The 14656-nt window shown below is 32.6% G+C and overlaps 1 protein-coding gene across 5 annotated transcripts; it reads right to left on the bottom strand.

The window, feature by feature from the left end:
* Positions 1-1191: 1191 nt before the first annotated feature.
* Positions 1192-14151, bottom strand: LOC106616354 (battenin). Of its 5 annotated transcripts, none has more exons than XM_014232975.3 (5): positions 14050-14151; positions 3028-3386; positions 2799-2957; positions 2173-2512; positions 1192-2100 (listed from the first exon to the last, which is right to left on the bottom strand). In XM_014232975.3, exons 2-5 carry the CDS (start codon positions 3345-3347, stop codon positions 1666-1668), a joined length of 1254 nt encoding a protein of 417 aa, XP_014088450.2. In that variant the 5' UTR covers positions 3348-3386; positions 14050-14151; the 3' UTR covers positions 1192-1665. The 5 variants fall into 5 exon arrangements, with proteins under 5 accessions (XP_014088450.2, XP_036214221.2, XP_036214220.2 ...); XM_036358328.2 differs by having other exon boundaries at positions 14072-14147; XM_036358327.2 differs by having other exon boundaries at positions 14046-14126.
* Positions 14152-14656: the final 505 nt, after the last annotated feature.

Below are 14656 nucleotides of genomic sequence, written 5' to 3' on the forward strand. Positions count from 1 at the left end.
ATTGGAAATTATTGCATAATATTGTCAAGAAAGTATTTCATCAATTTTATATTATTATTTTTCAAAATATTTTTTGGTTATATTTTAGGCATTTAAATAAATACATTTAACCACAAACTTTAAACCGCATTTTCAAATTGGCATAAGGAATTGCAGAAAACGTAGTAAACCGATATTATTCATCCAGCTTTTTAAAGGATATAAAAATCTACTCTAGATAGACTACAGGCATAAAGAAAGAATTATTTGAACATAATTTTTTAACGCCAAGACAAGCGAAAATTTTGGAAAAAAATCTATCTCTTGTTTGAGGCCTCATTTTCATTGTCAATCTCCGGTCAAAATTTTTACTGCCAAAAATCAATCAAACAATCACAGCTTTTTGGATAAGTTGTCTTGTTGACAGTTTTTGATCAGGTTTGCTTTGGTTGTGAATACAAGATAGAAGAGCTATCAACGAATATGAATTATCTCTTCATATTATATGTTAAGCTTTCTTATTCATATACCTACAAAATAAGACAATGTATTCGGAATAAAGGTATATATTGTACATTAGGCATTTATGAAACAAAAAAGTTTGTTGCATAGTTTTAGGCAGCTTGTTGGTATTCAAACAAGATACAGTCACGATAACTTGTAGGACTTCTGTAGCCGACTTAAATTGTAATCGCTTTCTAATTTTGTGCTGCTATTCGTGTTTAATAATTCTGAATATAGAAATTGTATTATTAACCAGATGGCATAAAAAATATATTATAGTGGCTTGATCCAATTTTGAGTACTGTTAGATATAATAACACCGCTAATACCAAGAGGTTTCGATTCACTCTTTATAGTGTCTGGTTGCTGTTTCGTACAAGTTTTATATGGAAGATCACTAAATGATTGGAGGAATCGAATATGATTACTCCTTTCCTTAATGATGGAAATTAAAATTTAGACTGCAGTGGAGAGACTCTCTACTTTGACTTACTTGGAAACTAAGTGTGGAAAAAGGCAAAATTCAGTTAATTTCTATTCGAAAATTAGGTGTTTAGTATATCCAAAAATTATAGTAATAACGTTGAGTATATAGTCCCATTTTATACGCATACCTTTAGAAATTTCAAAAAATATTTTGAAAATTCTTTGAGCACCACAAAGTAATTTATTTACACTGTTTCCTTTACAATTAAATAATTATACAAATTTTGTGCAAATGTTTGTAATTTTTCACTAATTTTAGCTAGTGAATGTTTTATTTTTCGATGTCTTTTTTACAAAATATTTTATAAATAACAGTTTTTACAAGCTTTCGCAAAATATAGAGCTTTCACTACAAAGTTCTCGTATGGAAACTTGGTAAATCGTTTATATTTTATTGTAATTTATTTTTATAACAGTATTTTATGACACATAAAATTCCTAAATTACATTATGCTTTATTGGCAACTAAAGTCGAATAAATTATATGCTTATTCATATAAGTATGCTGTTTTTCTGTAAGGAAACCACATACCACTATTTTTTCGATTTCATATGAAACCTTTGACTCTAACAACTAGTTAATACAATAATACAACAAATTTTGATCAAAAGACCAACGCTAAGTAATACTAACTTAAGTCTGACTTAGACTATACTCGAAGAAATTAGCCCATCCTAGTAAGTGACGCTGACAGCTCACCACACCACTTTCCGATACGCAGGCGGTAGCGAGCATATTGCATTATGCAATGGAATGGCCAAGAAACCAGCCAAGGCTATGCCATAAGCATCCGATTGTGTAACCATAGCCATAGCGAAACGTCTACGTCCGGGCGTAATCTCTTTGGACATGCGATAGAAGGTGTTCACATAGGCGCCTCCGCCCAACAAACCCTCCCACAGCACAACAACCAATGTGATCCAAATACTTGGCGTATAGAAAAATATAACTTCGGTGAGAAAGTAAGCAACGTTGATAAACTGAAAGACAGCCATAAGCCAGATTTTGTTGATTTTGTATAGATTAACCGATGAGCGTGAGATGAAGACGCCAATTTGATAGTCCACATTGAACCAGCGATATTGGGAGGCCTGTGATAGAGTGCTGTTCTCGAAGTAGACCAATTCAAACTGTTGGTGAAAAAAGCGGGAAAATGGTAAAAAAAAGTAAAAGTATGTGAAATTAACTTTCCAAACACTTACCAAACCCTGATTGATGAGATACTCAAAGAAGTAGACCAATGCCAGCGGCAACATGTATGGAAAGAGTGTTTTAATGTAGATCAACTTCTCTTTGAAACTACGCAATGGTTTTTCGTCAGTAACCAATTCCTCTGTTGACTCGAGCGATGAGTTGGTCAGTGGAATTATGATGGGCTTGCGTAGTATTATCCAGAAAGAGAATGCTTCCAGCGCAGGGAAAAACAACATAATTAACATAGTATCGCGTGGACTAACGTGAAGTGCACGCAGTGAAGCATAGGAGAGTGAGCCGATCACACCGGCACCACCAGTACCGGATGACCATGTAGAGACGACATTTCTGTAATGGAAAAAAATTTATGAAATAATAAAAATCTTTTACTATACATATTTCAAGATATTTCATTCCTTTGGACGAACAGATGTATAAGGAATCTTACAGATAACCTTTAACTTTATATATTTCATCTTTTGTACGAAACCGACTCATTACAACTAATAAAAGTTTTAATAACTTACAGATTACTTTTAACTATGCATATTTCATTCTTTGGACGTATTACATATTTCATTGATTGAACGAATACTCATGTACTTCCACAAAGCCTATTCGTTACAATACTCACTTATTGAAATGCGCCGAATATGACAGGAAAGTCGGCTCACCAATGCCACTACTAGCCGATGTGATAACCACACCCAACAAGGCCATCCACTCGGCGTTCGCAAAGCCTACGAGCAGAAAACCCGCAGCTGACAACAACACAGCGAAGAAAATCTTGAAACTGCAATGAAATAAAAACACAATTTTTAATTAAATTAAATTTAATAATTTTCGACATTCACGGCACTTACTTCACCCAGAACGGCAGAAACGGTATAATGATTTTCACCATTAACGAGGGTATAACATCTGCCAACAGTATTGCGCCGGTCGATATCAAATGACATTTTCGCGTATCGTCGCCTTCATTTTCAACGGTACTATCATCGGTTGTTTGATCCTGAAATTGTGCGATAATATCATGTGCCGCACTCAGCATCACTACATAACCGTAATTATTGCATAGACCCAATATCCAATAGGCTGTGAGATCACGCCATAGTTTGCGATCTTTTGGCGGCGGATGTGGTGTAACAGGTGAGGCGACAACAACCTCCTGATCGCTAGACATTTTCGTGAGCGTTTGCTATATGTGATTGTCGCAGGCAGGCTGCAAAGAAGGTAGGCAATTTAATATGAGAAATACCGAAGTGCATGTAAATCAAGTATGAAATAATTGTTGCTAAATATAATCATATAATTTCGACCAAATTTGGTAGACAAGATTTTCCCGACATTCCCATGATTCAGTGCGAAAATGGACGAAATCAGGCAAAAACCATACAAACGAAAAAAAACAATTTTAAAATTTCATCTTATTCTTTCACTTTTCGGTATGCCATATGTGAAATTGGGTGAAAACTTGTCCTAGACCCCATATAACTGACAAACCTTATGCCTGAAGGTATTTCCCCGACTTTAATTATTGCAGGTTGCAAGAGTATGAAATGTCCGGTTACACCCGAAGAAAGCCCTTGCTTTGCGGTGAGTTGTCATTTCTGAACTGTATTGTACGTCACTGGGGATTTACCTCATATAATAATAGTTATTGGGAAGGCAGTAAAGCCACTTAAATTTATAAATTTAAACCACAATTTGAATTCGTTTATATCGAATTAATATCGTTTTCTTCCGAATTTATATTATATAATTTTAGACCGTGTATATAGAAACGACATATATTAACAGATATTGCTATTGAAGCGTTACTTCTGTTAAATTAATAATTTCATTATATATATAAAAGTGGTTTATGTCATACCATTAAATATTTATATTAACTTTTTTTATCCACACAATCACATGCGTTCACTTGCGGAACTATTTGTTTACTTTCGCATGTTTACCTTAGCTTAGCTTTGCAACAATAATTTATTAACACTAGAAGGTTATAAGATAAGCTCAAATTCATGTGCAAGTTCAAGTGTTTACATGTGTAACCTAATAAGCACATAAACTCTTTCTTTGGTCACAGCGACCTCTCCGATATTTTATAAGCACGAATTTAATTTGATTGCAATTGGTTGTGGCTAATTGAAGCTTCCGCGCACGTGCCAACGACTATTTGCCATAAATGTCAATCATAAGTTTCAAATATGTATGCTTATTGCTGTTTGTGTAAGCATGAGAGGCGGGTGTTGCGCATGGCGTATGATGAACTAGTGAGTATGAAAAGATCTTTAACTTATTTTTGAACGGTCAGTTTGTATGGCAGCTATAAGTTATGATATAGTCCGATCTGAACAATTTGTTCGGATATTGTAGCACTGGCTTGGGTAATAATACAAAACGTACGTGTACAAAATTTCATGAGGATTTCTTGTTAATTAAGAAAGTTTTCCATACAAGGATTTAATTTTTTTTACCCAGTTTATACGGCAGCTATATTATATAGTTATCCGTTATCGTTGGTTCCGAAAACTGTGCAGCTTCTTGAACAGAACAGAACGTGTGCAAAATTTCAGATCGATATCTCAAATAATAAATAACTTATTCGCGTATATTTTCAGATGAGCAGACAGACGAAAAGTACTAAGGCGACTCAGCTTATCATGCTAAATATTTATATACTATATACAAATATATTTTAGGGTAACCGACGTTTTTTTCGGTGTTACAAACCTCGTGGTAAATTTAAAATACCTGGTTCAGCTTATCACAAATACATAATATCTATTCTCTTGCATACTATTTTTTTAGTGTGTACAAAATTTTAAATCTAACTTGCGTCAGCACTTATATAATCGTTACTTAATTACCAACCAATCAAGCTTTCTTCCATTTATTTGTGTTTCCATTCAGCTTAAATGACATCACTCGTTACTTGTCGTGATTTATTTTCGTTAATTTATACATTTACTGTCACTCTAAGGCAGAAGAGAGCCGAAATTCCAACGTAATTTGCACAGTTCTAACGTACATAGATCCACTATACATACGAGTATACTGGAATGTATTTTATGACGCTCACGCTTATCTGCCTGCATATTCACTTGGCAGTGTGAAATGTAAATTCGCAACTCACTTTTGTATTTAGCCAATTTTTCGATTCCCTTTCTTAAGTCTAGTGGTTACTAGTAGTTTCATTAACTACCTGTTGCGCGTATATACTGCTTTATATATGTAGCTTTATGTCTTAGCTAGTTTTTAAGTGTTGCTTTTGCTTTGTATTCATTAAGTGTTTTTTTTAATTATATATATACATATATATGTATATATAGAGAAGTATAAATGTAAATTGAAATATTTTTTGCGTTATTTTCAAGATTAATCAACTCGTTGCCAATCGAACGGTGAAGGCAAGTCAAGCTTTCATTACCTGTGGCAAGTTCAAAACACAGCTGATTTGAATTTATAATTAGTTATTGCTTCTGTTATTACTTGTGCTTTAAAATATATGTATGTACATTATTTTCTATCCACATGAGCATTCATTGGTCGGAAGGCTTAATTAGCTGTCACTTTATAGTTTTGAACATCTGCAATCTTGGTGAATTCATTTCGAGCTAAGTCGAATATTAGTAACATATAAATGCTTAATGATTTCTTATGACCCTTAAAGACCCTAAAATATAGAACTGGATAGTTTTCTAGTTCTAATATCAAAGCATAATTCTTTAGATCAAATCATTTGTTTGCTGGTCACTCTCTAGTTTGAAACCTTTGTGTACATATGTATGGTATATGTATAAGCTTGGTAAATATAATACGAGTTAAATCGAACACTTTAAATTTCTATAGCTTTGACTATGAATTTACAGGCTAAAAACCTTTAAATACTGATATTATTTGTTATTCTCTGGAGACCGGTATTTATTTATTGAAAATATTCTAAAAGTTATGCGATATTTTTTTCTAAAGCGTGAACTTATTTAAATATCATAAGAAAAAAATCTCTACTAGCTAGCTTTCAAAAGCAAAAAGTTGTCACAAAAATGTTTAAAAGAAATTTCGAAAGTTGTGAAGTGATTAAGACAGATGCTTCAAGCCAGAAATTCCATGTAACGAGTTTAGCGGTCATCGGGTACACGCTGTACAACATTCCCCACATGTTTTGCTAACTCAAATTGTTTTGTTATCAAGTAATTAAGTAAATTAAAGTAGTAAAATTAAAACAGCTGAAAACCACGTCAATTAGTGGCGATACAATGACTTTTATGCGAAGTAATTTACATGTTCATAAAACATGGCTTTTCAAGCAACTTTACAAAAATAAATTAAATGGATTGATTTAAAAATAAATGTAAAGAACTACAGTATTTTGTCAAAATAAAATTAAAAATGAGGGTACTAGCTTCCATTTACATATTCGAAGAAGAAAAAAAATTTCGTATTGCCTTTTTGTTTTTGTTTTCTTTTTCTTTTTTTGGTTTCTACTGCACTCGAGCGGTTTGGGCGCTAAAAAACTCGTGATCTTTGTACTGTTTCTGTTTACCTAGGAATTCTGAGATCACATTTTGCACTTATATAAATTGCAACAACTTCCTCTTTGGCATCAAACACTGTTGTTATTGTATAATATTGGTTTAAAAATAAAAATGCTAAACATTTGATAATGACTTGCAAGAATCATTTGTCAATTACAGTATTTAATGAATTTTTTAACTTTGATGTTTACAAGTTTAGATAAAATATGTTTATACGAGTATATATATGCTGAATAAACGATTTTTTTTCGTCGACAATTTGTCGTGATTAGAAGAGTTCCAAGAGTCATAAGAAAGAAGTACAAAGTAGAATACAAAATTCACTGAAAAGTCTTATTTGGAAGCAAACTTTAAATAAAAACGTTAACAAATACTTTTTTTTTACTAAACTGCGTCGTATCTACGGTTTTTACTCTTCAATCCATCACTACACAGCTAACCGTTTTCAGGAAGCTTGCTATTGTTAAAAATTGTTCAGCACCCTTTCTGTTACTATGTATAAGCACTCTTACTGTAAATATATCTTATTATAAAACAGATTATGCATGATCTATAGCCTTTTTATAACTTATGGAATATAAAATCACTAAACAATTAATTTTATTCATGCAGTTTATATAAAGTTCTTATGCAATTATGTGATATTAAATAAATAAAATCATGTTGAATTTTGTTTTCGAGATTTTCTTTGTTTTTAATTTTGCTTATAGATTTTTGCTATTTATTTTTAGCTCATACATTGCACGAAATATTTATATGTTAAGTTGAAATTTTTGTTAATAAAAATTGCAAAATTTGTATTAAGTTTGCCACGATGTTTGTAACACCCAAAAAGAAACATCGGCAGCTGCCATACAAACTGAACAATCGGAATCAAGTGCTTGCATAGAAAAAATTTCCATTTGACGAGATTTTCACGAAATTTGGCCAGAGTTATTGCCTAACGTAATAATGCCACCTTCGAAGAAATTGTTCAGATCGTATATCTATAGCATATATGTAGCTGTTATACAAACTAAACAATCGGACTCAAGTTCTTGTAGGAATTCTTTTATATTTGTGTAGGGTATAATTGCTTCGGTGCAATCGAAATTAACGTTTTTTCCTATTGTTATTAACGTAGAATAAACTAATTTGTTACGAATTTAATTTTTTATATTAAAAAAATAATAATTCGCTGCTTAAAATTTTCATTAAGGTTACCAGAAAATTAATAATATTTTTTTTAATAACTAATTTTTTTTAATTTTCAATTTTGACATTTTTTATAAAAAATCCTCATTTGAATTTGAGGGCTTATAACTGTTTTTTTATATAAATTTTAAAACTTTCAATAACATAGAATAAAATACTTTTTAAGAATTCAATTATTTTGTTTGACAATTAAAATCATTCGCTGCTTGAAATTTTCATTAAACTTACCAGAAAATTAGTATTTCAAACAGAATTTTTCCTACCAAATTTAATTTTATAGTTATTTTAATATTATTTTAGTTAATATTTTTTATTGAATATTTGTTTATATTTTTAAAAAATATTTAAGAATTTTTTAATTTTTTTTTTTTTGCAATTGTGTAATTCTCTTCATTAAAATATATTCGATGCCCCCGCTGCTATTACAACACTTTTTATTTTATTTATAACTTTTAAAGAATTGCACTTTGCTTAAGTAAGTTCAGAATAAATCACTTCATAAACTTGTGCGCACCAGTTACTCAATGCTTCAGCAATTGTAAGCGTTTCGCGTTTTGCGTCTTGAGCGAGCTGCTAGCCGCCAGCAACTAAGCTCACCGCCAAAAACGCGCATCGAAATCGCATCGCAGTCGATGAATGATTGAACAAAATAAAAAAAAAAGACAGCAATAAAAGAAAAAAAACAAAGGCACAAAACAACAACAAAAGAAAAAAACAATAGGAATGAAATGAAAAAAGTTAATAATAAAAATAAGCGATTGCAGTTCAATACACAAGTAAACCTATAAAAAAAGCGTTTAAGTAAAAAAAAACAAAAACAACAACATATTACTACAAATAATTTGTCTCTTAGACACTTGCAGGTTCTGTGCGGACCGTCAGAGTTCAGCACGTTTTACCGATCGCTGCTCTGCCACTTGTATTTATTTGTGTTGGTTGTTGTTCTTGTTGTTGCTCTCTTCAACGACCCACTTTGAAAGTGCAGCCGAAGCACGAGATCACATACAGCGCTAAACAAAAAAACAAAAACGAACTTGTCGCATATCAGCACACAAAAAAAAAAATAAAAATATTTTCAAAATTTATTTTGAAAACGAACGAACAAATTAACAAAAACAAAATTAGAACGAAGCAAAAACGTGAAATAATCGATCGCCCGGCTCATCTTTACTGCGTAGTCGTTTCTTCGATTTATTTGTATTTTTATATTTTTTCTTCCCGTGCGAAGCGCTCGATTCTTGTCTGCCGACTGCAATCAATGCAGCCGCAGCATGTGTTCAATGCTTGCTTTTGTTGTTGTGCTTTTGCTGTATGTACATACACATATGTATCTGTGTATATTGTAGTGATTACTGAAACTTTTTTGGGGGCCAATTTTCTGGTTTTTTGGTAAGTAAAAATTGCATAAAGCAAAGAGGAGAGAGGAGAGAGGAAAAGAGAAAAAATTCAAAAAATGTTGTTGATAAAAATGCGGTGGCTATTAAATTTCATTGACGCACGTGCAGATCACTTGACTTCACAACTGGTTTGCGACTTGATATGTGCATATATTTGCCGGCAATTTTACGTTTTATGCTTTATTTGTTTTTATTGTGTACATACACATATATGTATATGTATAATAGCTGTATTTGAAGTTTTCTTGTCATTATATATTTTTCTTTACTTTTTTGTTTGCAGCACATTTCAGATTTACTGTAATTATATGTTTTTGTTTTTGTTTCTTTGCCTGCAGCAAGTCTGATAAATAATTTCTCGCATCTCTGTATGAGAAATTTACAATGGGGAATTTCTTAAACGAATTGACAGGATCGTCAAGCTGCTGAATTTCAATGAAACCCTTGGGTTCATTGAACTTGAACCTTTTATAATGTGCAATCAAAATCAATGAATGTGAGCTTATGCAACGTTTCAATAGCTTTTTTATAAAACAAAAAAATAAAAAATAAAATGTTAATTTCGTTACCACCAAAGCTAGAATACTCTTCACAAATACAAAAAGTTGCTATACAAGAACTCGATTTTCCATCGGTCAGCTTATATGGCAGCTATATGCTAACCATATTGGTTCGATCTGAAAAATTTGCTCGAAGATTGTACCGTTGTCTTGGACAGCTATGCCAAATTTCATGAATATCTTGTCAAATTAGAAAGACAGGCATAGATAAATCGATTATCGAATCGATATCTTCACGCTAATGATTTATATCTCCTAGTCTCGGCATTCCTTTACCAGATATTTGCTGGCCCTAGCTATGAGGCAACATTCTTTGAAATAATTTGCATTACTTTTGACGCATTGTAGCTTCCGTGAAAGGTTTAAAGAATAGCTATAATAAGTTTTATTAAACTACCAAATCCCAGTGTGCCGTTCAATACTATGTCAAAACTTCAGCCGAATGGAAGCGGCAGCGTCCGTTGACTTTAGAAAATTGTCGAAAGAGCAATATCGGTCGGTTATTCGAATCTTGTTTTTGGAAGGAAAATCAGTTTTTGGAAGGAGAATCAGTAGTGTTCAGTGTTTAAAAGCTCACACTTCGTTACTTGTTTGTGAATTCTTAGCCAAAAACACGATGCCGCAGCCTCCATATTCGCCAGACATGGCTCCGTGTGACGTTTTCCTGTTTACAAAAATAAAGATAACTTTAAAGGGCTGTCGGTTTAGAAGAAAATCACTAAAAGAGCTAAAGGCTATCCCGAACAACGAGTTTGAAAAGCATTTCCACGATTGGAAGAAGCGCATAATATCGAATGAGGACTAGTTTGAAGGCGACAATATTAACGTAAATGAATAAAGTTTTGTTTTCAAAAAAATGAAAATTCCACTTATTTCTTGAACACACATATACACTTCTCAATTTATAAGAAAAATGAAGTGCTTAAAGAACTGATTAGTTTTAAGCCAAAATTAGTAGATTTTATTAAATTTTGCCACGTTTCGTATGGGCTTGAGAACTATTGCTTTTATTTAATAATATTACCATTCTTCTCATCTAAGTATAAAGAAAACAAAATATACTTTTGCACACATATATACCATATATGTATGTATACGTACTTGTATATCTGTTCAGAAATCTCAATGGCAACGCACTTCAATTCGATCAACTTAACAGCTGTACAAAGTTCGTAACAACAATCGCTCATCAAAAGCAACAAAAATCAAAGATTAACAACAACAATTAACGCATAACGGAACATAGAGACAAACACACACATATACAACTATAGCGTTGGTGGGTGATAGCGACCGCCACTATGCCAAGATCGTTGCTTGAGATTCACGTGCCAAGAAGCAGGCGATCGTTCATCGAAACAACAGTGTAAATGTAATTGTCACAATATCAAGTGAAAGCTATTTATATATTGTTTTGCACTCACACTCATTCATACATAAATGTGTAAACACAACTATGTGCGTAACAAATAAAGGCATTTCACGCGACTGTACATGCAATTGAACGCCACTTAAAAACAATCAGAGGCAAATAAATAAATAATCGACCGACTTGGACTTGCAAAACGATCTGTCGCGAGTAAAATTCCGCGCAAAATCGTATTGAAATATAAAGTAAATGCGTGCAGATGTGTCTTTGTAGGCGTATATGTGTTTGCATAAGCTTTTGCAACAAGTTGTTGTTGTGTTTAATCACGTTTACTTCGCAAGCGCGTAGCGTGTTGGATTTTGGTCACACTTGAGCAGTAAGTTTATACACTACTAAATATAATATATTTTTGTTTTTGTCTTTTTTTTGTGGTATTTTTTTGTGAACTCTTGTTTTTAAAGTGTACGTATAGCATATAGAAAGAATTTAATGTACTTTAATAATCGGTGATTCACTTTAGAAAAGTTTGGTTTCCCTTGACCTATAGCCGATTTCCAAAAATATCTTCGAGAAAAGATGTTTGGCAGTGAGGAATAATTTTCTGCTTAAACTTATTTTGAATCCAAAAACCAATAAAAATAATTCTCGAGCTTATCTCCCGCATTGTTTGAGCGGAACTCATATTCGTTTGTCACCTCATTAAAATCGCGTGATTTTAAAATTGTTTTTTTTTCTTATGGAAAATATCCACACGTTGTTTTAAAAATAGAAGAACAAAAGACCGCCACATAAATGCTATAAAAATGTATAATCTATTTGGTGATGATTTTGGACAGACGGAAACTTTTCAATTTCAAACTTTGTTTACTGCATTCATAAATGATTAAAAATATATAAAATTAATATTGCCTAGTTACAAGCTTCTTTTTTAATCAAACTTGAAATTTGGATTCAATGTCCAATTATGTTTTAATTTAGCTGCAATCGGCCCTGGAACTGATGAGATTTAAAATGGGTCGCTTAAAATGGAAAATTTTGAATACTGAGAAATATTTTGAGCAGCGCAGACTACATTTCATAAATAAGAATATATGAAAAGCATGAAACTTTGGAGTACCTCAGCTTCAAACCAGATGCACTTTCTCCTATAAAAATTTAGTTGAACTCTTATACTCCGGAAATGAACACTATAGACCGACACAGACCTTATAAGTCTGTTACATTGAGCAACTTGATAAAACCCTAGCCAACCACCTTAGCACACTTCTTTTACTGACACAACACCATAGGCCCTTTAGCATTTATTTACCTACAAGGTATTCACATATATAAGTACGTACTTTCTATTCTCAGTTAACCTTATCAGACATCAATCGAATATTTTTTTTTGATAATTTTAATGACTTCTTATAAAAACAAGTATTCGTGCTCGTAATAAGCACGTGCTTGCTCCATAAAATGGGAGCAAAGATTTCCTTTGATTAGCTGTGTACTTATCTGCAACAGCAATTTCTCGAGTGTATGTATTATATTAAGAGATAAAGATAAGAGGCAACCACTTAAAATGGACATTTGTATTATCGTAAATGGGTTCCGATAATTATGGCGCGATGTCGATAATTACACCGAGAAGTGTATTGCATTATTATAGTGAAGATTTCGCGATATATAGGTGTTTATAAAAACTTAAACGTAAACAGATTAGATCGTAGATATGCACAAGCAATAAAATATTTAACAATATTTAAAATATATGGACTTTCATTGAGGATTTTGTTAAGGGGACACTTTTTCTGAAATATTTTTGAAATCTTTCAGGCTATTAATACGGCTTATTCTATGTCAGCAAAAACGAGCCGAATGTTCTTTTTCAAGGCGTCAGTCAACTCGGGCTTATTTGCGTAGACAAGCGACTTCATATAACCCTACAAAAAATAGTCCAGCGTTGTTATATCGTGTGATCTTGGAGGCCGTGCTACTGAGAAACAAAGTGAGATAATGCGCTCAGCAAAAGTTTCATTCAATAAACGGATTGCAGTGCCCATATGACTGTGCCCATAGAGTACACCAAACAGTGACTTTTTGAGGATGTAAACGCGTCTCAACAATGGCTTGTGGATTATCATCACACCAAATCCGACATGTTGTTTATCAACGTATGAAGAAAATGTTTCTTGTGAAAATCGGTTTCGGTGGCCATCTGGTTTTGGGCCCATTTACCAAACGTGTGACGCGCTTGATGGTCATTCGGCTACAATTCTTGTTCGAATTGGTTTTTGCAAGCCCGCAAACCAAGATTTTTCCGTAAAATCTTCCATAAAGTGAATGGGGACACGCATATTCTTTGATACTCTGCTCCCCGGTAGAATAGTGACTTCGGCACGTACGCTATGGCGCCTCTCAGGATCCGCATTATTCACTAGAGTAAACGTAGTGCGAAACCAATCCATGGTTGTTCGAATTACTGATCGACTCTGCTGGGCGATTAATCGACTGAATATTGGACGCAACGAACTATTGTTTTGCTGATAAATTTGCAGGATGTGCAAAAGTTGTGCCAGAATAAGTCGATTCATTACGAAATTTTAAACCAAACTGAGTATAAATAAAGTAACAGTAGTAAGTAAGTAAAAAAAAGTTTGCAATTGAAAACCAGTCGTCTAAAACGACACATTTGGAAGTGTAGTATGATATTAAAACAGAAAACCCCAAATATTTTGAATCTCGTTTTCTTTGTAACTATATCCTTGATTTGAAGTACATATCTTGCAACTGTTTGTATTATTATGCGTGGTTTAAAAATCGAACGGTAAAAATATATACCTACTAGTATCTATAGCAGCACTCACAGATTTTTGTAAAATTTCGTTGCTCAACTCACGCCATCGACAGAACAAGCGCAACTAACTGTATTTAAAACAGAATATACTACAAAATTTAAAAAAATGAAAGCAGTTGGTATATATAAAGATGCGAGTAAAATAAAGTTAAATACTTGCCCTGCAGAGAAAAACAATCAAATTACAAGAATAACTGTCTGAGTTATAGTAATAATAATAGCATCATACATAAACATTATAAAACACTGTTACAAATTATTCGATATAGAATGAGTGAAGAAGAGTCAATGCTTTTAGCAAGATACAGCTATTGCAAAATACCCAAAGAGCTGTATTCGGTTTGATAACACAACGAATACGACAATGTGGCGAATCGAACACACAACTGGTATAATTACAAGTTATTTGTATAATAAAATTGAAATGCTATGGCGAACGGTCATAGCAATTAAATGACTCTCATGATCTATATAATATTTTTTTAGATATTTTGTAGTCCGAATAATTTTGTTTTTTGTTTTTTTTTAATTAATATAATTTATTATATTTACAAGTATATAACACGAACACAGTCTGATCCACAACTTTGAGATA

This window comes from Bactrocera oleae, chromosome 6 (genome assembly GCF_042242935.1).
Source record: "Bactrocera oleae isolate idBacOlea1 chromosome 6, idBacOlea1, whole genome shotgun sequence".
Lineage (NCBI taxonomy): Eukaryota > Metazoa > Arthropoda > Insecta > Diptera > Tephritidae > Bactrocera > Bactrocera oleae.

What these genes read in the sequence shown, in the direction of transcription:
- LOC106616354 (XM_014232975.3), bottom strand. Translation starts at nt 3,347, where the DNA reads ATGTCTAGCGATCAGGAGGTTGTTGTCGCCTCACCTGTTACACCACAT. An exon ending in TTTCTGCCGTTCTGGGTGAA is followed by an intron (nt 2,958 to 3,027) that starts GTAAGTGCCGTG and finishes ATTTCATTGCAG; the next exon opens with TTTCAAGATTTTCTTCGCTG. An exon ending in ATCTCATCAATCAGGGTTTG is followed by an intron (nt 2,101 to 2,172) that starts GTAAGTGTTTGG and finishes TTTCACCAACAG; the next exon opens with TTTGAATTGGTCTACTTCGA.